Here is a 25134-nt window from a genome sequence, read left to right as displayed (position 1 = left end):
CTGATGCATGGGATCTTTGACTAACTAGCAGGCTGATTTTAGAATAATGTCTCTGTGATGCTGACCCTAATCATCCCTGTTAAATGCCCACGGCCTTCGGCATTTCTTACCATTCGCTAGAAAAGATACTTCCAGGCCATGCCGTGTCTCTCTATGTGCTTTGTGGATTGTCATGGTGTGTATTTGGGGCTGTAGCAGGTGGCTAGTGCGGGTGTTGGATATCTCAGCCCTTCCATCTGGAGTAGCACAGGCGTCTGTCGTACCATCTTGCACAGTGGCTACTTTGTACATCGTGCAACCTTTGGACGTGTGCGTAAATCATGTTTGTTTCCTGAAATTGCTCTTGGCAGTCTCCTTAACTGTTTTGCAGAGCTCCTCACAGTGGCTGCTTTGTAGAAGCCCATGATGATCCTGTTTGTCTGTGACACTAATATAACTAATGTTAACAGTGTGTTTTTTTTTTTATGAGTAGTATTAAGGCAATTAAAATATACATGCTGCAGTAACACCTGCAATCACTAGGTGGCACTGCAGACCACTATTCATTAAAACTTCTACTGTGCAGTGTAGTTTGTAGTCTATACTAGATCAGAATGCATATGAGTAATTCTATGTGTATATTATGTACATGTTTAAATTGAACAAAAAGTACATGTGAAACACTGTCCATAAAAATTTTTAATTTTTTTTGCTATTTTTAATAGTTCCCTTCTACTATACTCATACATTTGGAATTTACTCCTCAATAATTTGGTTTTTAATCCTGGACTAGAGAATAAAAAAATAAAAAGCACTACTTTTACATAAGCCCAAAACATCATCACAGCATAGGACGATAACCTCATGTTATTAGCACAAAAACGTAATTTTCACTATCAATTTACCGTAATGGGCTCTTATGGATGCAGTCAGGATGCCGACGGTCGAAATGCCGACCGCCCTGATGGGGGGTGTGGACAGCTCTTTCCAGTGCTGACCTCCTGGTGGTCCTAGAACCTTGAACTCGAGTTTGAGTGCTGTCTCCAAACTATACGGGTTGCTCATTGGATAATATCTTGTTTTTCGTCCAGTTATGGATAATGATTGGAACTGCTAAGGGTGACTGTGGGACTCACGTGTGTGGTCCTTATTCATTGTGGACAGAGAGAGCTCTGTTTTTTTTTATATCGTGACTGCAGTCCCTGGTGGCTCACCATTTGATAGATGTCTGCATGTCTCTCAGGTCCAGTATTGTGGATTGTCCTATGTACTGATCGGAAGGAAAGCTCACAACGCTTCGGTGTATTTCTAATAAGTGCGGCACATCCAGAGCTGTCAGTGGCACGCTGAGCAGAGCGGACGGTGTAATTATCTATATCACTTGGTGCCGCTGATAATTGGTCTCTGGTTTACTGTCTCTGCTCCACCTCATCTCCAACATGTCGTTCAGTGATATAACTAACAGTAATTTGCCGGAGTACATCCATAATATGACTTTGACTTTACTACACTGTGCATCTTTCTCATGTCTTCCTGGGACTCTACGCTGCATTCGCATCATTTGTGGGGCGTCTCTGTTTAGTTGATCAGTCTTGCCGTAGGCGGGAATCGATCAAATGAAAGAAGACACCATATGTGTCCCCTCCCCCCTCCCTGCCCCGATCTGCTGGCATAAGGGGTTGCAAGTGTATGCTATGCCCACTTCTAAATATGAGGGCGTTTCTGTGCACGTGTGTGGGACCCTCCCAGTTTGATCAGCCAGCTAACATGAATTGCTCCCATTCACAACAAGCCACGATGACCTTTCAACCTGACGGTAAACCAGCAGCCTGTAGCCATAAATAGTAGAGAGCCCCCAAAAAATGTGGTATCCCTTGGATATAGCTGCAAACCCTCAGCTGGAAAACCGCATTGTGTATGTTACACGGCTAACAAAAGATATTTGCATATGGCACTAGAAGGAACCTCACAACATCGGTGCTAATTGACAGATGTCAGACTGAGTCACATAGAGTTTTCCCTTGATGCATTACATTATACGTGTGTGTGATCCCAAGAGGCTAGTGATTAATAATCTTTATCCTTCTCTGCAACCAAACTACTTCTTCCTCCCCTCTCCGCCAGGCCCTACACTAGCTCCTATTCTCCTACAGGGTCTCATCTCCCTACACACTCCCGAATAGCCCACTTCGCCCTGTCAACGACCATTGCCTTTCTTATAAGTTGATTACCTCTTCAGACTCCTGTATCCAAGATTTCACATGTTCTACCCTCCCTGACCACCACTGGAGCTCTTTCCCTCTCTCCATCAGACTCTCCACCTCTCTCCATCAGACCCTCCACCTTTCTCCATCAGACTCTCCACCTCTCTCCAAAGCTGCAAACTGGCTCTCAAAGTCCATTTCTTTACTAACGTCTACCAGCTCTCACCAAAATTTCTCCTCAGGCTCACCCATGTTTGTCCGCCCCTCCCATATAGATTGTAAGGCCTCACGAGCAAGACCCTCTTCCCTCATGTGCTCTTCCCTTAAACATACCCTCATACCATCACCTCCTCCTCCTTGCCAATGGCGGCACTGGACATTTGCGGTTGGGGGTATGATTTCTGTATATACAGTAATGTTGTATTCTCCTATGCTCTGTATTATTGTTTTGTACTGTACACTTTAGACTTTATATCTTATGTTTGTACTGTATATGTTTATGCAGTTTGTAAAGCGCAGTGAACCCCTTGTGGTTCCCTAATAGTAATGGGTAATAATAATAGTCCTTCTTGGCCTAATTGTGATCTATATTTAAATGCTAGGTGGCAAATGTTTTGTGTCTGGGATTAGAGGATGGTGTATTATGTATGTACTTGTCATATTAAGTGTTCCCCTATCCAGCACACAGGGGAGGCGGCTATATTTGTGAGCCAATGTTGATGAGAATGCAACTTGTCAGCTTACTAGGAACTGATGACATCACTGAGGCCTGATCCACAAAGTGATGTCACTGACTATAGCATGGTGTGTAAATGTTTATTTCTTTATTTTACAACCTAATAAAATACATTTATATTTTTTTTCCTCCAGTGCCATTCAGGGAAGCGCCCAGCTACTCTAATCGGAGAAGGGGGCTACAAAGCACCTTGGCGGCACCCAGGATCCTCCTTCGTTCCAACAGCGACAACAACCTCAACGTAAACAATATCCCCGAGTGGTCCCCCGCCTCCACCTCTTTACACCGCAGCCTCTCACCACAGCTATTGCAACAGATGCAGAATAATCCTAATGGCACTGTAAAAACTATTGGGAGCTATTCCCAAGTACCACGGAGCCGCTCGCCATCACTGAACCGCTTAGGAGAGGATGCAAAAAGACAGCAGCACAGACACATCAGGTATGTTTCCACCAGACATGTTGCAGTGTCAGATGGTGATTTATCTGCACAATGGATTGGAAAACTGAAATTGTATAACTATGTGGTAGGGCAAAGGTATATCAGGGTTTATCAATGTTCTGTCGGCAGAGAATTAGTGCAGTCAGCCAGCGCTGAGATCTAATAATAACAGGGTGAGATGGCTTCACAGTAGCACATTGTTAGACTGAGGTCATTCCAATGTGGAGGGACCTGACTAGTGTTGTGCTAGAGCAGGGACCTGACTGTGTGCTAAAGTTGGGTCCTGGCAATGTGCTAGAGCAGGTACCTGACTGTGTGCTAAAGCTGGTTCCTGGCAGCGTGCTAGAGCAGGTACCTGACTGTGTGCTAAAGTTGGGTCCTGGCAATGTGCTAGAGCAGGTACCTGACTGTGTGCTAAAGCTGGTTCCTGGCAGTGTGCTAGCGTGGGGACCTGACTGTGTGCTAAAGCTGGGTCCTGGCAGGGTGCTAGCGTGGGGACCTGACTGTGTACTAAAGCTGGGTCCTGGCAGGGTGCTAGAGCAGGGACCTGACTGTGTGCTAAAGCTGGTTCCTGGCAGTGTGCTAACGCAGGGACCTGACTGTGTGCTAAAGCTGGTTCCTGGCAGTGTGCTAACGCAGGGACCTGACTGTGTGCTAAAGTTGGGTCCTGGCAATGTACTAGAGCAGGGACCTGACTGTGTGCTAAAGTTGGGTCCTGGCAATGTGCTAGAGCAGGTACCTGACTGTGTGCTAAAGCTGGTTCCTGGCAGTGTGCTAGCGTGGGGACCTGACTGTGTGCTAAAGCTGGGTCCTGGCAGGGTGCTAGCGTGGGGACCTGACTGTGTGCTAAAGCTGGGTCCTGGCAGGGTGCTAGAGCAGGGACCTGACTGTGTACTAAAGCTGGGTCCTGGCAGTGTGCTAGAGCAGGGACCTGACTGTGTGCTAAAGCTGGTTCCTGGCAGCGTGCTAGAGCAGGTACCTGACTGTGTGCTAAAGCTGGTTCCTGGCAGTGTGCTAGAGCGGAGACCTGACTCTGTGGTAAATCTGGGTCCTGGCAGTGTGCTAGAGCAGGGACCTGCCTGTGTGTTAAAGCGGGATCCAGGCGGTGTGCTAGTGCGGGGACCTGACTTTATGCTAAATCAGGATTTTGGCAGTGTGCTAGAGCAGGGACCTGACTGTGTACTAAAGCTGGTTCCTGGCAGGGTGCTAGAGCAGGGACCTGACTGTGTGCTAAAGTTGGGTCCTGGCAATGTACTAGAGCAGGGACCTGACTGTGTGCTAAAGTTGGGTCCTGGCAATGTGCTAGAGCAGGTACCTGACTGTGTGCTAAAGCTGGTTCCTGGCAGTGTGCTAGAGCTGGGACCTGACTCTGTGCTAAAGTTGGGCCCTGGCAATGTACTAGAGCAGGTACCTGACTGTGTGCTAAAGTTGGGTCCTGGCAATGTGCTAGAGCAAGTACCTGACTGTGTGCTAAAGCTGGTTCCTGGCAGTGTGCTAGCGTGGGGACCTGACTGTGTGCTAAAGCTGGGTCCTGGCAGGGTGCTAGCGTGGGGACCTGACTGTGTGCTAAAGCTGGGTCCTGGCAGGGTGCTAGAGCAGGGACCTGACTGTGTGCTAAAGCTGGGTCCTGGCAGGGTGCTAGAGCAGGGACCTGACTGTGTGCTAAAGCTGGTTCCTGGCAGTGTGCTAACGCAGGGACCTGACTGTGTGCTAAAGCTGGTTCCTGGCAGAGTGCTAACGCAGGGACCTGACTGTGTGCTAAAGCTCGGTCCTGGCAGTGTGCTAGAGCAGGTACCCTACTGTGTGCTAAAGCTGGTTCCTGGCAGTGTGCTAACGCGGGGACCTGACTGTGTGCTAAAGCTCGGTCCTGGCAGTGTGCTAGAGCAGGGACCTGACTGTGTACTAAAGCTGGGTCCTGGCAGTGTGCTAGAGCAGGGACCTGACTGTGTGCTAAAGCTGGTTCCTGGCAGCGTGCTAGAGCAGGTACCTGACTGTGTGCTAAAGCTGGTTCCTGGCAGTGTGCTAGAGCAGGGACCTGCCTGTGTGTTAAAGCGGGATCCAGGCGGTGTGCTAGTGCGGGGACCTGACTGTGTGCTAAATCAGGATTTTGGCAGTGTGCTAGAGCAGGGACCTGACTGTGTGCTAAAGTAGGATCCTGGCAGTGTGCTAGAACAGGGACCTGACTCTGTGCTAGAGCGGGGACCTGCAGTATGCTAGAGTGGGGACCTGACTCTGTGCTAGAGCAGGGACCTGACTGTATGCTAACGCGGGGACCTGACTGTGTGCTGAAGCTGGGTCCTGGCAGTGTGCTAGAGCAGGGACCTGACTGTGTGCTAAAGTAGGATCCTGGCAGTGTGCTAGAACAGGGACCTGACTCTGTGCTAGAGCGGGGACCTGACTCTGTGCTAGAGCGGGGACCTGCAGTGTGCTAGAGCGGGGACCTGCAGTGTGCTAGAGTGGGGACCTGACTCTGTGCTAGAGCGGGGACCTGTAGTGTACCAGAGCGGGGATGAGACGTGACGCAGTGCTAGAGTGGGGGACCTTACAATTTGCTTATACGGGGAGGACCTGACTGTGCTAGAATGTGGGGAATAAAAAACTAATTTCTGGAGCTGATATGGTATATGAAGAGCTCATAGAATGGGATTAAATAACAACAGCTGCAACAGCCTAATGCGACCTGTGGGTGTTCACTAAACAGAAATGCAATATATATCAATATAAGCCACTACACTCATGAAAACCCAGAGCTATTTTTATGATATATATATACAGTGCCTTGCATAAGTATTCACCCCCTTTGCATTTTTCATGTTTTGTTGCCTCAATCTGGAATTAAAATGGATTGTGTGAAGGTGTGCATCATTTCATTCACAGAACATGCCTACAACTGTGAAGTTGTTTTTGTTTTTATATTGTCAATCAAACAACATTTAGGACAACATAACAGAAAACTTCAGCGTAACTATTCACCCCCCTACAGTGAGTACTTTGTCGAGCCACCTTTTGCGGCAATTACAGCTGCAAGTCGCATTGGATAAGTCTCTATGAGCTTGCCACATCTTGCCCCTGGGATTTTTGCCCATTCCTCAAGGCAAAACTGCTCCTGCTTCATGTTGGATGGTTTCCGCTTGTGAACAGCAATCTTCAGGTCTGACCATAGATACTCAATTGGATTGAGATCTGGGCTGTGACTAGGCCATTCCAACACATTTATATGTTTCCCCTTAAACCACTCAAGTGTTGCTTTAGCAGTATTCTTCGGGTCATTGTCCTGCTGGAAGGTGAACCTCCATCCCAGTCTCAAATCACAGGCAGACTGACACAGGTATTGCTCAAGAATATCCCTGTATTTTGCACCATCCATCTTTCCCTCGACTCAAATCAGTTTCCCAGTCCCTGCTGCTGAAAAACATCCCCACAGCATGATGCTGCCACCACCATGTTTCACTGTGGGGATGGTGTTCTTGGGGTGATGGGATGTGTTGGGTTTGCGCCAGACATAGCGTTTTCCTTGGTGGCCGAAAAGTTACATTTTAGTCTCATCTGACCAGAGCACCTTCCTCCATACATTTGGGGAGTCGCCCACATGCCTTTTAGCAAACTCAAATCGTGTCTTCTTATTTTAATCACTAAGTAATGGCTTTTTTCTGGCCACTCTTCCATAAAGCCCAGCTCTATGGAGTGTACGGCTTATTGTGGTCACATGCACAGATACACCAGTCTCTGCTGTGGAATTCTGCAGCTCCTTCAGGGTTACCTTTGGTCTCTGTGCTGCCTCTCTGATTAATGCCCTCCTTGCCCGGTCTGTGAGTTTTGATTGGCGGCCCTCTCTTGGCAGGTTTGTTGTGGTACAATGTTCTTTCCATTTGATGATGATGGATTTGATGGTGCTTCGGGGGATCTTCAATGATTTGGATGTTTTTTTATAACCCAACCCAGAATTGTACTTCTCAACAACTATGTCCCTGACTTGTATGGAGAGCTCCTTGGTCTTCATGGTGTGATGTCTCTTGCTTAGTGGTATTGCAGCCTCTGGGGCCTTTCAGAAAAGGTGTGTTTATACTAGGGGTGAGCGGGTTCGGATTTCTGAAATCCGAACCCCCCCGATCCGAGTCCGATCCGAGTCAGGCTCGACTTTTCCCGCCTGACTCGGATTCTGAAATCGAGGCAAAACGTCATCTTCCCGCCTTCCGAGTCTCGCGGGTTTTGGATCCTATATAAGGTACCCGCGTCGGCGCCATTTTCTCACTCGGCTGTGGACAGTGAAGAGGGAGGGTGGGAGTTAGGGCTGGCTGGGCTGTGTAGTGTAGTGTAGTGTAGTGTAGTGCTGCTGTTGTCCACTACTTCAAAGTCCATAGAGGCTGGCTGTGTTGTGCTGTGCTGCTGTTGTTAATAGGGGCTGTGCCCACTACTTCAAAGTCCATAGGGGCTGGCTGGACTGTGTTGTGCAGTCAGTTGTCCATAGGGGCTGTGTCCACTCCAAAGTCCTGTGTAGTGTCCCAGTCCTAAAGGGGTGCTGTAGTGTTGTCCAGGGGGTGCTCTGTCCATCAGGGGTGCTCCCCCCAAGTGCTAAAAAAATAATATTTTTTTTGTGTTTGTGAATTGTGTGCGCAGTAGCCGCACGTGCATCAACAAAGTAGTGCCAAGCGTGCGCCTGTGTCATAAGTAAAGGGCCGGCTGGCTTGACCGTTAAAGGGTGCTGTAACCCCCAAAGTACACTCCAGTCCAAACCAAAAAAAAAAATATTTTCTGTGTTTGTGAATTGTGTGCGCAGTAGCCGCACGTGCATCAACAAAGTAGTGCCAAGCGTGCGCCTGTGTCATAAGTAAAGGGCCGGCTGGCTTGACCGTTAAAGGGTGCTGTAATCCCCAAAGTACACTCCAGTCCAAACCAAAAAAATATATATTTTCTGTGTTTGTGAATTGTGTGCGCAGTAGCCGCACGTGCATCAACAAAGTAGTGCCAAGCGTGCGCCTGTGTCATAAGTAAAGGGCCGGCTGGCTTGACCGTTAAAGGGTGCTGTAACCCCCAAAGTACACTCCAAACCAAAAAAATATATATTTTCTGTGTTTGTGACTTGTGTGCACTGTAGCTGCACGTGCATCAACAAAGGAGCAGCGCCAAGCGTGCGCCTGTGTCCCATAAGTAAAGAGCCGGCTGGCTCATTTCTTAAAGGGTGGTGTAACCCACAAAGTGCACTACTCTCCAGCAAAAATAAAAAAATATTTTCTGTGTTTGTGTGCGCTTTAGCCGCACGTATATATCAATATAACATAAATCGAGGACCAAACTTTCTCCGATAAAAATAAAATAGGGAAAGATCAAGAACCACTTCCTCCTAGTGCTATTGCTGCTGCTGGGAGTTGTTCATCATCCCAGAGAGGAAGTAGGAACATCACTACTTTTACTAAACAATTGACCCTCCAACAGTCCCTAGCGATGAGGATGAAGTACGACAGCAGTCATCCTGAAGCAAAACGTATAACTGAGGCCTTGACTGCTATGTTGGTGTTAGACGTGCGTCTGGTATCCGCCATTATTGCAGTGGGATTTAGACAATTGATGGAGGTAGTGTGTCCCCGGTTCCAAATCCCGTCTAGATTCCACCTGCATCCTCAAAGCAGCAGCGACAAGCGTGCGTCTGTCTGTTAAAGGGTGGTGTAACCCTCAAAGTGCGCTCCACAAACAATAAAAATATTCTTCTTTTTTTTTCTGTCTTTGTGAAATGTGTGGGCTGTAGCTGCACCTGCATCCTTAAAGCAGCAGCGACAAGCGTGCGTCTGTCTGTTAAAGGGTGGTGACACCCTCAAAGTGTGCTACACAAACAATAAAAATATTCTTTTTTCTGTCTTTGTGAATTGTGTGGGCTGTAGCCGCACTTGCATCCTCAAAGCAGCAGCGACAAGCGTGCGTCTGTCTGTTAAAGGGTGGTGTAACCCTCAAAGTGCGCTCCACAAACAATAAAAATATTCTTCTTTTTTTTCCTGTCTTTGTGAATTGTGTGGGCTGTAGCCGCACTTGCATCCTCAAAGCAGCAGCGACAAGCGTGCGTCTGTCTGTTAAAGGATTACATCGGTGACAGCATCCAAGTAGGCATGTCAGACAGTCCGTACCTGTACTGGCAGGAAAAAGAAGCAATTTGGAGGTCCCTGTACAAACTGGCTCTATTTTACCTGAGTTGCCCCCCCTCCAGTGTGTACTCCGAAAGAGTGTTTAGTGCAGCCGGGAACCTTGTCAGCGAAAGGCGTAGGAGGTTGCTTCCACAAAATGTGGAGAAGATGATGTTCATAAAATGAATTATCAACTTTTCCAGGGAGACCAACCTCCAGAACGTACAGAGGGACCTGTGGTTGTGGATTCCAGCGGGGACGAATTAATACTCTGTGAGGATGAGGATGTACACAACACTGAAGAGGGTGAGGAATCGGTGGATGAGGAGGATGAGGACGACATCTTGCCTCCGTAGAGCCAGTTTGTGCAGGGACAGATTAATTGCCAGCTTGTTTTGTGGGGGCCCAAACGAACCAATCATTTCGGCCACAGTCGTGTGGCAGGCCCTGGCGCTGAAATGTTTGGTTTGTTAAAGTGTGCATGTCCTGTTTATACAACATAAGGGTGGGTGGGAGGGCCCAAGGACAATTCCATCTTGCACCTCTTTTTTTCTTTGCATTATGTATAGTTTGGGGCCTAGTTTTTCAAACTGCCATCCTGTCTGCCACTGCAGTGCCCCTCCTAGATGGACCACGTGTTTGTGCCGCCCACTCGTATCTCTTAGCATAGTCATCCAGCTACCTCGGTGCAACCTTTTGGACATAAAAACACTATTGTGAGGTGTGAGGTGTTCAGAATAGACTGGAAATGAGTGGAAATTAAGGTTATTGAGGTTAATAATAGCATAGGACCAGAAAAACCCACAAATTCTGTGATTTTAGCTGTTTTATGCTTTTTTTCAAAAAAATACAGATCCAAAACACAAAACCCAGAACCCAAAACACGGAAGGGTGGTTTTGGCAAAACCAATCCAGATCCAAAACACGAAGAAAGATCCAGATCCAAAACCAAAACACAAAACACGAAAAGTGGCCGGTGCATACCCCTAGTTTATACTGACAGATCATGTGACACTTAGATGTCACACAGGTGGACTTCGTTTCACTAATTATGTGACTTCTGAAGGTAATTGGTTGCACCAGAAGTTTTGAGGGGCTTCATAGCAAAGGGGGTGATTACATATGCACATGCCAATTTTCAGAATTTTATTTATAAAGATTCTTTTTATATATATTTTTCTCATTTCACTTCACCAAATTAGACTATTTTGTGCAGATCCATCACATAAAATTCAGATAAAAAAAATACAGGTTGTAATGTAACAAAAAAAGTAAAAAGCCAAGGGGGGTGAATACTTTAGTAAGGCACTGTATATACACGTACAGGTATTTATGTGCGTGTCTGTATGTGCCTATATATACATATTGTGTGTATGTGTGTGTGTGTGTGTGTGTATATATATATATATATATATATATATATATATATAATATATATTATAATATATATAGTTAGGAGACCGTACAGTGTGCCAGAGTAGGAACCTGAGCTACAGCGTGTGCTAGAGCAGTGCAGCACCTTGGATCACTTGTATAACACCGGTTTCCCCATGAATTAAATACATCTGTTGTATTCTTTGTGATGTTGATCCCTGTAATGTGAGTTCAACATATAGAACAAGAAAACCACCCGTGAGAAGCGTTGATGGATTGTAACCTTTGGCGTAATCCAGTTCTTCAAACAGAAAGCATTTAAATCGTTAAATTAGTGCGTTTTCCCCCGTTCACCAGGGCAGAATGTAAATGTCAGTCCTGACAGCGAGGAGAACTAGCTGGTGCGCTTGATGGAGGTAAAACCCTTGCACGTGGAGTGCACGTAAGCAGAATACTCCATATTTGACACGTTACGTGTGTTAAAAATAGTGCTGCAAATGGGATTCACATCTTTTACGTCACCATACGGAGACATTTCCCTGTAACGCTCACTGACTGCTTAACCCCTTCATCGGGGGAGGGCACCATTCAGGATGTCTCCTGTTTCTCATTTGGAATACAAGAGGCCTATATAGTGTCTATTATGGCTACTTCATATACTAGGGGGTAAATTTACTAAAATGAGAGTTTTTAGAAGGGAGTTTAAAAAGTGATGTTGCCCATAGCAACCAATCACATTCTAGCTATTATCTTCCAGAAGGTGCTAGTTAAATGTTAAATAGAATCTGATTGGTTTCTATGGGCAACATCACTTTTTAAACTCACTTCTAAAAACTCTCAATTTAGTAAATTTACCCCTAGGAGTGGTGCTGTCCGTTCTCTATATTTTTATCTTTTTATCAAAGGCACCGAGCATCCATTTTCTTCCTTTCTGATCATCACAAATGTCATGTTCAGTATATTATGATCCTCCTCATTTATAATAATAAAAGACAACATACTTGTACTTAGTAACCTCCCCCAATGTTACTTCTCAAAAATGAAATTAAAAAAAAAAAAAAAAAACAGATTTAAATCTGCGGCTCTATTTTTGGCTCGGTTCATTTTCTCTGGCAGAAAAGAGCTGTGATATTTATATGTTAATGTATTCCGTCTTTAGCCCTTTAGTAAGAGCTGAAACATTTATACAGCAATAAAACAGACAGCAAGAAATGAAATGCCAAACATAATCTTCCCTGGGACGTGGCCTTCAGCGGATGGTAGTCCTGCGCCATACATCTGTAATGCACGCAAACGCTCGCTGTGTGCTCATGTCTTCATTCAGCGACGGGGGGAAAAGGGGTGATGGATAAAATCATCTGAAATGAGAGACAGTTATTGGACAAATGAGGTCTTGTTTCTGAATAGCAACATACTCCCAGGGCGGCCGTGCCTACTGTACTACACTTCCTGTGATCCTCAACTGCGTTCACTTCCAGGGGGACATAAACCTAGGACGCACGTGTTCTGGAGCAACTGAAGCCGCCTAGACCCCTGGGCTGATGCTAGGGCGGGCAGCAAGGGCATTTGTTATGGCCCAAAGCCGTAGAGGAACCGCATGCACTTAGATTTAAAAAAAAATCTGTGGTCATTTTAGTTTGCACTTTATTGCCTTCACCTCAGATTATGAAAATGTTATTTCGATTATTTTTATTTTATTTTATTTTTTACAGAAATAATGTGTTTTCTGAGAACGCTGGGTTTTCCTCATATCTAGTACAGAAAGCAAGCGAGAGCTGATTTGACTGCCCAGGGAATATAGGAAATCTCTATTCCACTTTATTTGAATTATGTTCTATAATAGCATTTCCAAAACTGACAGATTCAAACTGTAAAGAAGTACTTGTTGGGGCCAGGCAAATGGAAATGTTAATTTTTCACCCAGATCCAATAGATGTTCTTGCTGGGCACAGGGTATGCTGTATTTCATCAGAGCCAGTGCTACCAATACCGGTTGAGTCTCCCATATCCAAAATGCTTGGCACCAGGGGTGTTTTGGATATCGGAATATTCCGTATTTTGGAATATTTGCATACCATATTGAAATGTCTTAGGAATAGGGCCCAAATCTAAACACAGAATGCATTTATGATTCGTATACACCTTATACACACAGCCTGCAGGTTATTTTATACAATATTTACAATCATTTTGTGGCTCAAACAAAGTTTGTGTAGGTCATTTTATACTTTATTTCTAATAATTTTGTGCCTTAAACTAAGTTTGTGTACATTGAACCATCAAAAATCAAAGGTTTCAATATCTCAGTCATGCTAAAAATATTCCGTATTTCAGAATATCCCGTATTTTGGAATATTTGGATATGGGAGACTCAACCTGTAGTATAATGGGAATACATACGAATTACCGCCGGACACAGGTCCGGCGGTTCAAATCCCGACAGCGGCAGGCCGACACGGCTAAAAATACAGATCGTCCACAGGTAAGTATGAACTAAACTAACCTAACCTCCCTAACCCTCCTTAGGGGTGCCTAACCCTAACTTTCCCCCCAGTGCCTAAACCTAACCCCCCCCTTCCCCGCCGCCTAAACTTAAGTCCCCCAGGGAGGGGCCTAACCCTCCCTCCCCTAGCCTAACCCTAACCTCCCGGGGGGTGCCTTACCTTAAGTCCCCCCCGGGAGCCCTAAACCTAACCCTCCCCCCCCCCCCTCCGCTGCTGTCCGCAGCAGCGCCCGGCATCACTTCGATCAGGATGCCGGGCGCCGGTCTCACGGCGTCGGTAAAATTAGCGGCGTCTACATCTAGACGCTGGTCATTACACCCTCGCAGGGATATGACAGTCGGGAAGCCAGCTGTCGGTATAATGTTAGCCGGCTTCCCGATTGCATACCGTATAATGTACTGTACTATACGCCAATTTCCTATCTGCCATGCCATGTTCTGGCCCATTTAGTAAAGGACGTGCGATGCCATCAAACTAGACGCTCTGAGCTGACCATAGACCCCTGATGTACTGCCAATGGGCACCATTTTCAGGTCGCCATCAGTACAGGCGCCTACCTGTCCAGTAAAGGACGTGTCTAGTATTGGACAATCCATACCCACCCATTATTGTGTTACCTTCTCCCATGTTACTTGATGCCAAGGGCCAGACCACGTGGTATATTTCAAGGCATCCTATAAAGAAAATAATTAAATTAAGTAAATTACATGCAGTCCTAAAGAGGGCATCTGTGATTAAACACAGCCCCTGTAAAGGCTTATATTAGGAGTCCTATAGACCCAAGGTTTTATTTTTCCAAATCTACCCCGAAAAGATCTCTGTAGACTCTGAAGCCTTACCTGTCCTACAGCTTTTGTAATGGCTATTTACATTTACATGCTTATAAATTGGATAGGGCTTCCATTTGTGATATCAACAACCCTAGGTGCCACCGGCCCCCTCGCTCCGAGCTGCAGGGATCCCTCCAGTCTCTGATATTGGAGAATAATTGATAGCTTGGTCAGAAGTACCAACCTTTCATCACGTCAGCTCAGGGTCATCTTACTGCACGATCACTCTATGGGGAAAAAATATATATATATCTGTATGCAGACATACACTGGGCACATATTAAAATAATAAACTATAGTGAGCCGATACATGTGTCCGGCATTTGGCCCCTTTGCAGCTACGGCAATTTCCAAACACAGACTGTGCTCTCCAGACACTATAATAACGTCGGGTATTGTATTTGCAATTTTCGTGTAAATGGGAAGAATAAATATTGAGGAACAGGACACAGCCATCTATATTCTATAGGGACATTCGGGAAATAAACTGCTTGTTTTATGCAGATGAGCCTGTTACAGCACACAGAGGGCCTGATTCAGAGCCGCTCGTAAGCGGCCGCTCGTTCGCTCCGGGCGATGTTCGCACAACTGCGCATGCGTATGGGTCGTAATGCGCATGCGCCAACCAGTCAGTGCGATCGGAAATCGAGCGCTCGCAAAATAGCGAGTGACTGCTAATTTGAGTGACAGGATGAGGCGTTTGTGGGTGGTAACGGGAAGGTGCTTGAAAACGGGGAGTGGTGATCCGAACGCAGGCGTGCCAAACGGTCAAAACGGGCGTTTTAAGGGTGTGCATAATTAACAAAGCAGCATCATCGACCACGTCACTTGGTTGTCTCTTAGCCTGAACTGTTCGTGTGATTGCGGTAGGATAAACCTTCCACAAGCACTGCGAGCAGTTCAGATGCCTTTCGATGTACTCGATTAATCAAATAAATAGCGGAGATGACGTAGGATGCGAGCGGCCAGGGGGCGTCTTTACAAAATAGCGAGCGCATGTTTCGTTCGCTCGCTCAGACATAGAGGCGTCAACAGACCGCAAAGAGCGAGCGCTCAATTTAAATAGCCGGTCCCTTTTTCTGACCGAGCGAGCGCAAATAGCGTGCGGCTCTGAATCAGGCCCAGAATGCACTCTCACTTCCTCCTTTGGGAGTTTCCCCAGGCAGTCTGCTAACTCATATAACAGTACGGGGTCTAGTCACTAAGCCTTGGAGAGAGATAAAATGGAGAAAGATAAGTCCCTGCCAATCCACTCCTAACTGTTATTTTTCAAACACAGCCTGCAAAGTGACAGGAGCGGAATGGCTGGGACTTCTCTTTCTCCATTTTATCTCTCTCTAAAGGCTTAGTGAATAGACACCAACATCACTTAAAGAATCTCCCATATTTGTTAACTTGTCCTTTTCACTCACATAAAGTCCTGACTACGGCTTCGGTATAACTTGTCAGCAATCCTAAAGTAGTCTCCACAATTTCGTCAGCTACTGCATGTTGACAGTGTCAGCATGTCGATTTGGTACATGTCACACTGCCATAAAGTCGACATGCTAACGCTTCCCCAAAGATGTGTATTGTTGACATTATGACTATAGACATGTCATATGTCGACATATGAACCGTGTTGATGTGGCACAATGCGACATTGTGGTGTCGACATGGTGACTGCATACCCTGATTCCAAATTGCAGCAGTCGGCTAAAGACTGGCCAACTGCTATTTTCTGGGCTGACCCAGTGTTGTTTTTCTTAATATACAGTACTTGGAACTAGTGACCACACTGCGGCACAAGGCACGAGGTGAATTGATAGACAGCATTATCCTGCCTACAAATTCTCTATCTGTTTTCTCTTTACTTCAAGTTTTTGGCCCAGGTAGACCGATTTAGATTATTATATGAATATAGTGTGGGTCAGCCATGTAATGGGTTAAACCAAAGAGAATGCAATTTAATCAGTTTAATAGAGACCCAGTTATCACTAAGGGACGAGCTAGAAAGTGATGTCATTACTCCTTATGTGATTCTTAGGCTGCATTATCATGAACCTTTTTGTCTTCAGCCCGTACAATGGCCGCCTACGCCGTTACTTTTTTTCTCTTTACAGATGTGTCCACATACATCTTACCTCCGTGCGCTATAAGTTGTGTTAAACATAACGCGTGAGCGCCGTGCAACTCGGTAGCGCCGAGTGGCATTTTGTGCAACTTTTTACCTTCAAATGTGCCTTATTCACAAAGCGATGCCAATAGGAAGCACAAGCAGATTCCGCTAATTAAAATGATATGTGGCATGCCTATATTCTGTGGGCGTATCGTAACGCGAAACGCTACGTCCCAGTGTCAGCGGCTGTAACACCGCAGTCACACACAGAATAGAGGCATGCCGCATATCATTTTATTCCGCTGAAGCTGCTGGTGTGTCCTATTTGTACCACTTTGTGGATAAGATTCATTTGAAAGTAAAAAAGTTGCACAAAAAGTCGATCACCGTTACCCAGTCACGCCACGGCATGGCACGACTAGAAGGGCTGTTTAACGCACAAGAAAAATGTATGTCGACACATTTGTATGTCTTTATTTAGTCACATGGAGGGGCTGTCTGGCAACTTTCAGCCTGGGGGGCAAACACAAGCCAGTGGCCCCCGGCTTTTCTTGTAGCATATTGTGAAGCATTTAGCAGCTTGGCCACGTAAGGGTAATGTCTGAACGCACCATCAATGGAAAATCCCGCCCCCACCCTCCTGCTGGGGTTACTGGATAAACGCTCGGGGAGGGAAGGGGCTCGGCAATGCAGCACACTCTATATACACACATACGCAGAGGAGTAGCGTAGAACCATAGCACCCGGAGAAAGTGCATGTCTCTCTGTACTGAACTGTGCCTGTGGGGTATGGCCAGCCTGCGGGGGAATATTGAAGTGAAGAGAAAACCAGCAGTATCAGTATCATGCTGGGGCATGGAGGTCCCATTGGGGGAATAGAAGGCTTCGGTGATACACTGTCTGACATTAAGGGGTAGCTCCTTTGGTACTGCTTTATTTATGTATAGCACCTAGGATCTGACTTTTATCTCCTTTCAATCATTGTTATTAGTCAATAGAGGAGATTGTATTATAGATTGTGATCATTTAATTTAAATTGACAGAGTACATGTGCTAGAGTGAGATTCCACAGGGTGCACACAGCTTATTACTGCCCCAAGCAGCTGTCACTGGAGTGGGAACACCTATGGGAAGGGTATGCAGTCAGGAAGCCGACGGTCAAAATACCGACCAACGGCTTCCCGACTGTGCAATCCCGACAGGGGACTAATGATAGGTGTCGAAATCCCGAAGCCTATCATCATCCCTGTGCTGGGAGCCCGATGCCCTGCATACCGAACGAAGGTAAGCCGGGTGCCGGGGGCTCCTGGGGGGGACTTAGTTAGGCACCCCCCTGGGAGGGTTAGGGTCAGGCGAGGGGAAGGAGGGGGTTAGGGTTAGGCACCCCAGGGTGGGGGTTAGGGTTAGCACCCCCCGGGAGGGTAAGGTTTAGGCTGCAGCCATGGCGGGGTGAGGTTTAGGCACTTACGGGGGGAGGTTAGGGTTAGGCACCCCTAAGGGAAGGTTAGGGTTAGGGGGGGGAGAGGGTTAGGTATATTTAACTTACCTGTCGTGATCTTCACTGCTGCCAGTCTTCCGGCGTTGGGATTTGAACCACCGGACATAGGTGAGGTGGTCACTCCCTTCTCAGCTATGCTCCTACTACACAAATATACATTGCACCTATATTAATGTGAGTACTACTAATCATGTTCTGTCTACCAGCATTATTATTATTTCAGGTCTCCTAATATTTTTTAAAAGCCCTTTCAAACGACACCTTTGTTTAATCTCATACATAATAATTGAAGTTTAGGACTTTACCTCAGATGTGTCACTTTTAAATCCATTGAAGCACAATGAATGAATGAGGAGAGAAGGAGGGAGGGGCAGGTCTCCTAATATTTTTTAAAAGCCCTTTCAAACGACACCTTTGTTTAATCTCATACATAATAATTGAAGTTTAGGACTTTACCTCAGATGTGTCACTTTTAAATCCATTGAAGCACAATGAATGAATGAGGAGAGAAGGAGGGAGGGGCAAAGAGTCTATCAGAGAGGGATGGTGATGATCACAGAGGAGGGGAGGGCTGGAGGGGAGGTAATCTGGGCACTTTGAGTGAGCATAAAATGTAGAAACGGATCTCTGCACCATAACTTATTTAGGATATAGAGCAAACAAACCGAGATAAAAAAAAACAGGCGTCTGTCATACTGTGCAACGCCCAGTGCCAGATTAAGGTCCACATGGGCCTGGAGCTGAAATTTGTGAAGGGCCTATTGTATACCGCCGCAGGGGGCGTGTCCAATGCCGCGAGAGTGTGACTAGTTATGTATGTGTGTGGTCTATACAGGGGGTGGGATGCAGTAACACAGGGCGGTACATACCACCAGACATCGCATTCGTACTGATCGTATATGCACTAACATATGCGATCAGTACCGCTGAGGACAGCTCTTCCAATAAGAGCTATCCTTTGCGATCAGTTCTGCACCCTGGACTTCTGGGTTTATGACCCGGGAGTCCATCTGCGTATTTGCAGAGTGACGAGGCGGCCACGGGGCATGCTGGGAGGGATCCGTTCGGATCACTCACACCAGCGCGATGGGGTAGATGCCCATAGACTTCTACAGGGTAACGCCAAAATTAGTTTTTTATTGCATTTTCTATTTATATATAAAATCAGTGCTCAATTAATGGAAATTGAAGTTATTATTCAATACTCTATGTCCTGGTGGGAGGGAGGGACAGGAGCATGCCTATGCATATAGATAGATATGAGTTAGATAGATAGATATAGATAGATATGGGTGCAAGGTGTGCGGTGCACACGGGCCCCTGGGTCCAGGTGGACCCACACCGCACACCTTGCACCCACTGGTAATCATACTTACCGGCCCGGCGTTGCTGAGCAGCAAACGCTCACTGGGAAACTGGCGGCAGCCATTTTCCCAGTGATCTGCGCATGCGCAAAAAAGATGTCCACGGGAAAATAGGCGCGGGCGCCATTTTCCGGGAGACCTGCACATGCGCTGTAGATTCTGGCATGAAGCCAGAATCTACAGCGCTGTGCCGTACTGAGCCGCTGACAGAGAGGAGGGGGCCCAAACGGAAGCTACACACGGGCCACCCCCTCTCTTAAGACGCCCCTGGATAGATAGATAGATAGATAGATAGATAGATAGATAGATATGACACAGAGATATATATATTAGATAGATAGATAGATAGATAGATAGATAGATAGATAGATAGATAGATAGATAATCAGTGCTCAATTAATAGAGGTCATTATTAAATAACATTTACAGATTTAACAGGTAGTTTGTTAGCATTCAATCAAATCCATTCACATACCTCACACTCCATTGGTATTTAGGGAGCCCTCGTTCCAGTCAGACTGTTAACCAAAAGAATGCCTGATTAAACAGGACACCAGCGTCTCCTGCCTACCTCCTCCTGGCTCCCTTTAATGCCTTTATAAAGACAGCAGAGGAGGGCGCACACCGCGGTCAGTGTGTCAACACAGACACACTGACTGACTGAGCCTGCGGCTGTGCTGTTACAGTGAGCCGAGGCAGAAGACAAGAGCCGAGGTTTGTGTCCCACGGCGCCGATGAAGGGTGATGATGATTGATCATCAATCATCACCCTTCATTTTAAATAAGCAGAGTGACCCACCTGCAGTTACTCACCGGCCGGCACCCCACTCTTGTCTGTCACCGGGGCACTGAGCGCAAGCCGCAGGGGAGAGGCTGAAACAGTATGCGCCGCAGGGAGGGCTTTTGAAATCTCCCGCTGCGCCGCCATCTGTGTGACACCCAGCCTGGAAGGGTGCCGGGATTTGTTTGTGTGGTGACAGGCTGGTGGGGGTTCTAATGGGCGGAGCTTCAGAGGCCGATTGTCATGCTCCTAAGAAGACAGGAAAATAAATTTTCCTGTCTGCAGCAGCACACCAATCCGGTGCTGTGGGCCTATTTTGATGGGCGGCCTGGAGCTGTAGCTCCATCCGCCCCATTGCTAATCCGGCCCTGGCAACGCCCCATGAATTCCAGAACCCTGGATGGCGCCCTCTGTCCATTTTGGCGCCCAGAGTTCTTGCTCCACCGGAACCACCCTCGCTACTCTCCTGCACACACGTGAAATATTGGTGACAAGAAATTATAATTATCGGGACTAGGAACTGATAAATAATGAAAATGCTGCTTTGGGCCCCATATTAATGTAAGCCTGCCGGTTTTGACGCCCTTTTTTTGCCGGGTGTGAGAAAAAGATAAACAGGGAAGCAGTGGATCCTTTCACAGGGCCCGGGCACGGCACGGTTGCCGTGTAACAGCCGGGAGTATCCATTGAGCAGGACAGCTGCCGTGCCCATCCCTGCACGCCAGTAGTGTATAGGAAACAATGTCTCTTTTCACACACACTGGCTTGTGCCGGCTGGGCTTGTGCAGCAGCTGCTGCTGCTTTTGCCCAATAGATAAAAAAAAACACACATTTAAAAGCGGCTCTAAGCTGCTGCTCGTGAACGGCACTGAGTGCCTGAAAAGACCCGTCCGGCTACCGCCAGATTCTTGCCCGGCCGGCCAAAACCGGCAGGTGTGTAACTGGCCTTTGGCAACCGAGAAGCCCCACCCACATATTCTGATTGGCCCATGGGCCAGTCAGTCACAAACCAAGGATGACCATTGGTTGGTAAAACCATCGATGGTCATCCATTGAATTGTTTGTAGCCATCAATGGCTACTTGCTATTTTGCCATCGATGGTAACACCACCGATGGCCATCCCTGGGACAATCCCTATGTGAGGGCTCTGTCCCACCGTCCTAGCCACACTCCATAATGGCGCAGCCATGCCATAGTCATGAGGTGGCCACGGATTCACATATCTGAAGTGTTGGGAGGTGTGATAGAACATTAATAGGGGTATTCAATATGGGAGCGAAAACATCGTTTTTGCGTTAATATCGCACCTATGACGTCATTATCGCAGGTTTTAGTTTTACACCGTATTCAATTTCAAAGACTTTTCGCAGGTTCGAAAAGTCTTTGATAAAAAACGGGGATAACTTTTCACCATTGAATAGGTGTCGAAAAAAAGTGCAGAATTGGGGTTTAGGGGTGCAGGCTTAAAAAAAATAGCCTGCACTCCTGGGAATGACATTTAAAAAGAACTGTGTCAAAAAAAGTTTTTAAAAAAAATAGGGACATCCCAAAAAATGTATTTAAAAATTGGAGTGAAAAAAAAAAAAATGAAAAAAGTGTTTAACAATAGGGAAATAGGTTCAGGGCTATTCTGCAAGTATTTGGCAGGTGTTTTCTAGAATAGATTTATAGCGGCAGGTGCACAATTGCAGATTTTTTAAAAACTTACTTTAGGGACATCAAAATATGCTAGTACCCATTTTCATGTACCCCAAATTTGATGGGACCACTTAAAAAAACGAAAAAAATAACCTAAGTGCTCTTCTGCATCACTTCTTCAATGTCGGGAAAAAACTCCTGCCGCGGCTATTTAAATCCCCGACTTTCAATTACAGGCAAAAACGGGGGTACCCATAGTGATCCCCCATGTTTTTACAACTTTAGGGGGGTCCTACAATTTGTTTAAGGAAAATTTCGTAACTTTACGCAAATCCCACTTCGCAGGCTCACGTTTTCGTTAGTTTCATATTGAATACGGGGATAAGCGGGCGAGCGCCCCATACTTTAACGCAGGTAAAAGCTCGGATATGAAACATAAACTTCGACAGCAAAGTTTACGTTTCATATTGAATACCCCTCTACCTGTGCTATTAATAGTAGCTCCCATAATCCTTTTATGCAAATAGTATACACAGTTACGGTACAAAATGTCTACATGGGCAGGATGTCAACATGTCAGATGTGGACTGTTGACATTGTGAATGTCAACAATGCAGTTTTATAATTACCGAGGTAAGTATCCCTAACCAACTGCAGCCTAACCCTAAATTAGTTGTTGTTTTTTTTTAAAAGGCTGTCGACATTCTATTGTTGACCATCACAACGTAGACATAATGACGACTCACTGATATTGTGAATGATGTGATGTTGAATGTCGATGCTGACGTTCTGAATGACGATATTGAGACCATATCAACACTATGGTGTCAACATTCTGATCGTATACCGTATACACTATATACGGTGGTATATGCACTATGCACAGATTTCATTTGTATTAGAGCAACTAACGAGTTAGAAACTGTGTATTAAGATTTTTACAGCCATACGATATTTTTGATTTATACAATACGGTGCATTAAGATGGCTTGTACATATTTATAGTACTCAGACCTACAATGTATATATTTTGGTAGGGCCTCCTACAGTCTTGTTCCAGACCCTTCAATTCTAGTTATACCAGTTTGAATGGGCGTAACAATAGGTACATTAGCCCAACTGCTACGTGGCCCCAGCACCTCATCAGTCTTCCTAAAATCTATAGTGTTTTTGTATATTGGGAAGTGATTGTATTCATGTGCATAGCCCACACTCCATATAGAACGCCCAGATCTGTTCAGCTCCTCCCACCTGACACCATGTTGGCACACCCGTCCCCATGAAACCGAGGGCACGTGTCCAAAAATGGCGTTTGTGCTGCACTTTTGCCCATTTAGTAAATGACCTTTTCTGTCTCTGCCGCAATCTGAGTAATTCCAGGAAATTGTGCCTGACTGGCCTATATGTCATTATTTAGCTTCCCTGACAAAGTCTATCTCGCTCTGTGGACGTGGCACTAGGCTGACAAAGTCTATCTCGGTCTGTGGACGTGGCACTAGGCTGATGTGTGGCTTGGAGATATCGGAACCCCATTTAATACTGTAGTTACGAGGTCCAGTGATTTCTAGTTACGCCCTTACAGGCAGTTTGTCATTATTTTTATTTATTTTCTTTCAGTCCTGGTGCCAACAAGGACGTGGCCTCTGCTGTTGAGTTTCAGGGTCCAAAGCGCAAGTTGTACAGCGCACTACCCGGGAGGCATTTTATTGTGGTGAAACCTTATCAGCCTCAAGGGGAAGGCGAGATCCCCCTCCACAAGGGGGACAGGATAAGAGGTGAGTTAACAATGTCTAAATTCCTTTAAAGAAATGTTCTCTCTCCCCCATTGTTTGTATGATGCCATATTATTATATACATTAAGTGAGAGCACTCCATCCTTACATTTCTACACTGTCCTCTGCCTGTAAATGATAGGACAGAATCGGACACTGTCATCCGCAAGACGGTGCCTGGCTGTCCCTGTATCCGTATTAAAAGCTCTGTAGTGCTGTACTATAATATAGAGTGCAACCACAAATAGCACATAGGGTTCTATGTACTAAGCCTTGGGCAGCGATTAAGTGGCAAGAGTTAAAGGGGGGATGCATCAAGCATCGCGTTTTGCATGCGATGCATCCCGCCACTCATCGCATGCATATTGGCGTAAATAACGCCGGTATACATGAATAAGGTCCCAAAAGACAGCTCTCCCGGTAAGAGCTGTCCTTCACGATAGAAGGAATTCCAGGTTTCTGACCCATAAGTCCTTCTGCGCACGCGTCGAGTGACGCACCCACCACGGAGGTTGCTGGCAGGGTTCCGATTGGATCCCTCTTAGGAGGAGTGGCGAATAAAAGCCAATGGGCTTATGTTGGGAATCGCCATCTAAAGATACCAAGCATCCACGCCCTAGAATATATCGCATTCCGGAACTTGGACGCGGTGAGCGGCCCCAAACCTCCGTTAAGCACAATATCTGCAATAGTGTATCCTTCCCAATTGTACCAACCAGTCAGCTCCTAACTGTCACCTTATAGGCTGCGTTTGAAATTGACAGTTAGGAGCTGATTGGTTGGTACTGTAACTCTCTCCACTTTATCTCTCTCCAGAGCTTAGTACATAGACCCCTTATTATGGAGTCAGGTACAGCAAGGCTGTGAGAGTCCAAATCTATCCTTGTTTATTCTGTCATTTTAACAAACTGTAAAGCTTATGGGGTAGGCATACACATACACCCACAGGCCAGGATTTATGACCCCCCCCCCCCCCCCAACCTTGCGGTATTCACTGATGTCGTATAAGAGAGAGAGCATGTTGAGAGCAGGACCAAAGACAGCAAGTGAATGCAGAAAGCAACTCCTCCTCGCCCCACGTCCTGCGGGGCTTGTGTTTGCCAGCACAGCCCTCTGTTCTATAGGCTGTCACATCGCCGCCTTTGGTATAGAGAACAGAGCTGTCTGTCATGTGTAATGAGAGGTTTGGAAAGGAAATGAGGGAAGATGAAGCTTGATGGTTTTTCGAGCAGATGGCTTTGGCAGATTAGGACTTGATTAATTAAATGAAGTGTACTGTTTGATTAGCAGCCCATCAGTCACATTGTGAAACGCCGGGATCTCAGAAATGTGACCCCCGCGCATCAGGAGGCCGAGCGGCTAGTGTGCCATGGGAGACGTTGCAATCCGTGCCGCACTTTCTTGGCATCCGAGTGCTGGTAGAAATCTCGTTGCTGCTGGTGCTTGTATTGCAGGGCATTTCCTGGTAATCATTCCATCATCCCGCATCTCTCCCCTACAGAGAAACGCCTTAGCAGTGACTGTGAAAGCACTATTTAAGTACTTAAGCCCCCCATAGCGACCTAGATCTTAGCGATGTCCAGGCTTGAGCACAGGTAGCAGAATCAAAAAGATTGATGAGGGAGATTTGTCAAACATTCTAAGGAAGACAAATGGAGATCAGGTTCTAGCCATCATTTCATACGGTAGAATGAACTCAATAAATGAGAGCTATAACCTGATTGGTTGCTATGGGCAACGCCTCCACTAGTCCTCATTAGAAGGTTTGATAAATCTCCCCCTTAGGCACTTTATTAAGAAA

General features: G+C 46.3%; 1 protein-coding gene across 3 annotated transcripts in view; it reads left to right on the top strand.

Moving 5' to 3' along the window:
• Positions 1–25134, top strand: part of SHANK2 (SH3 and multiple ankyrin repeat domains 2) — a 607737-nt gene that overhangs the window by 174418 nt on the left and 408185 nt on the right. For all 3 annotated transcript variants that reach the window (XM_088458264.1, XM_088458263.1, XM_088458265.1), the window contains 2 exons: positions 3054–3360; positions 23179–23336. In XM_088458264.1, coding sequence (XP_088314390.1) covers positions 3054–3360; positions 23179–23336 — 465 coding nt within the window. The remainder of the gene's footprint in view (positions 1–3053; positions 3361–23178; positions 23337–25134) is intronic.

This window comes from Taudactylus pleione, unplaced genomic scaffold (genome assembly GCF_031769625.1).
Source record: "Taudactylus pleione unplaced genomic scaffold, aTauple2 ptg000820l, whole genome shotgun sequence".
NCBI classification, from domain to species: Eukaryota; Metazoa; Chordata; class Amphibia; order Anura; family Myobatrachidae; genus Taudactylus; species Taudactylus pleione.
The sequence above is the reverse complement of the archived record's forward strand: the minus strand, read 5'-3'. Positions and strand labels throughout refer to the sequence as shown.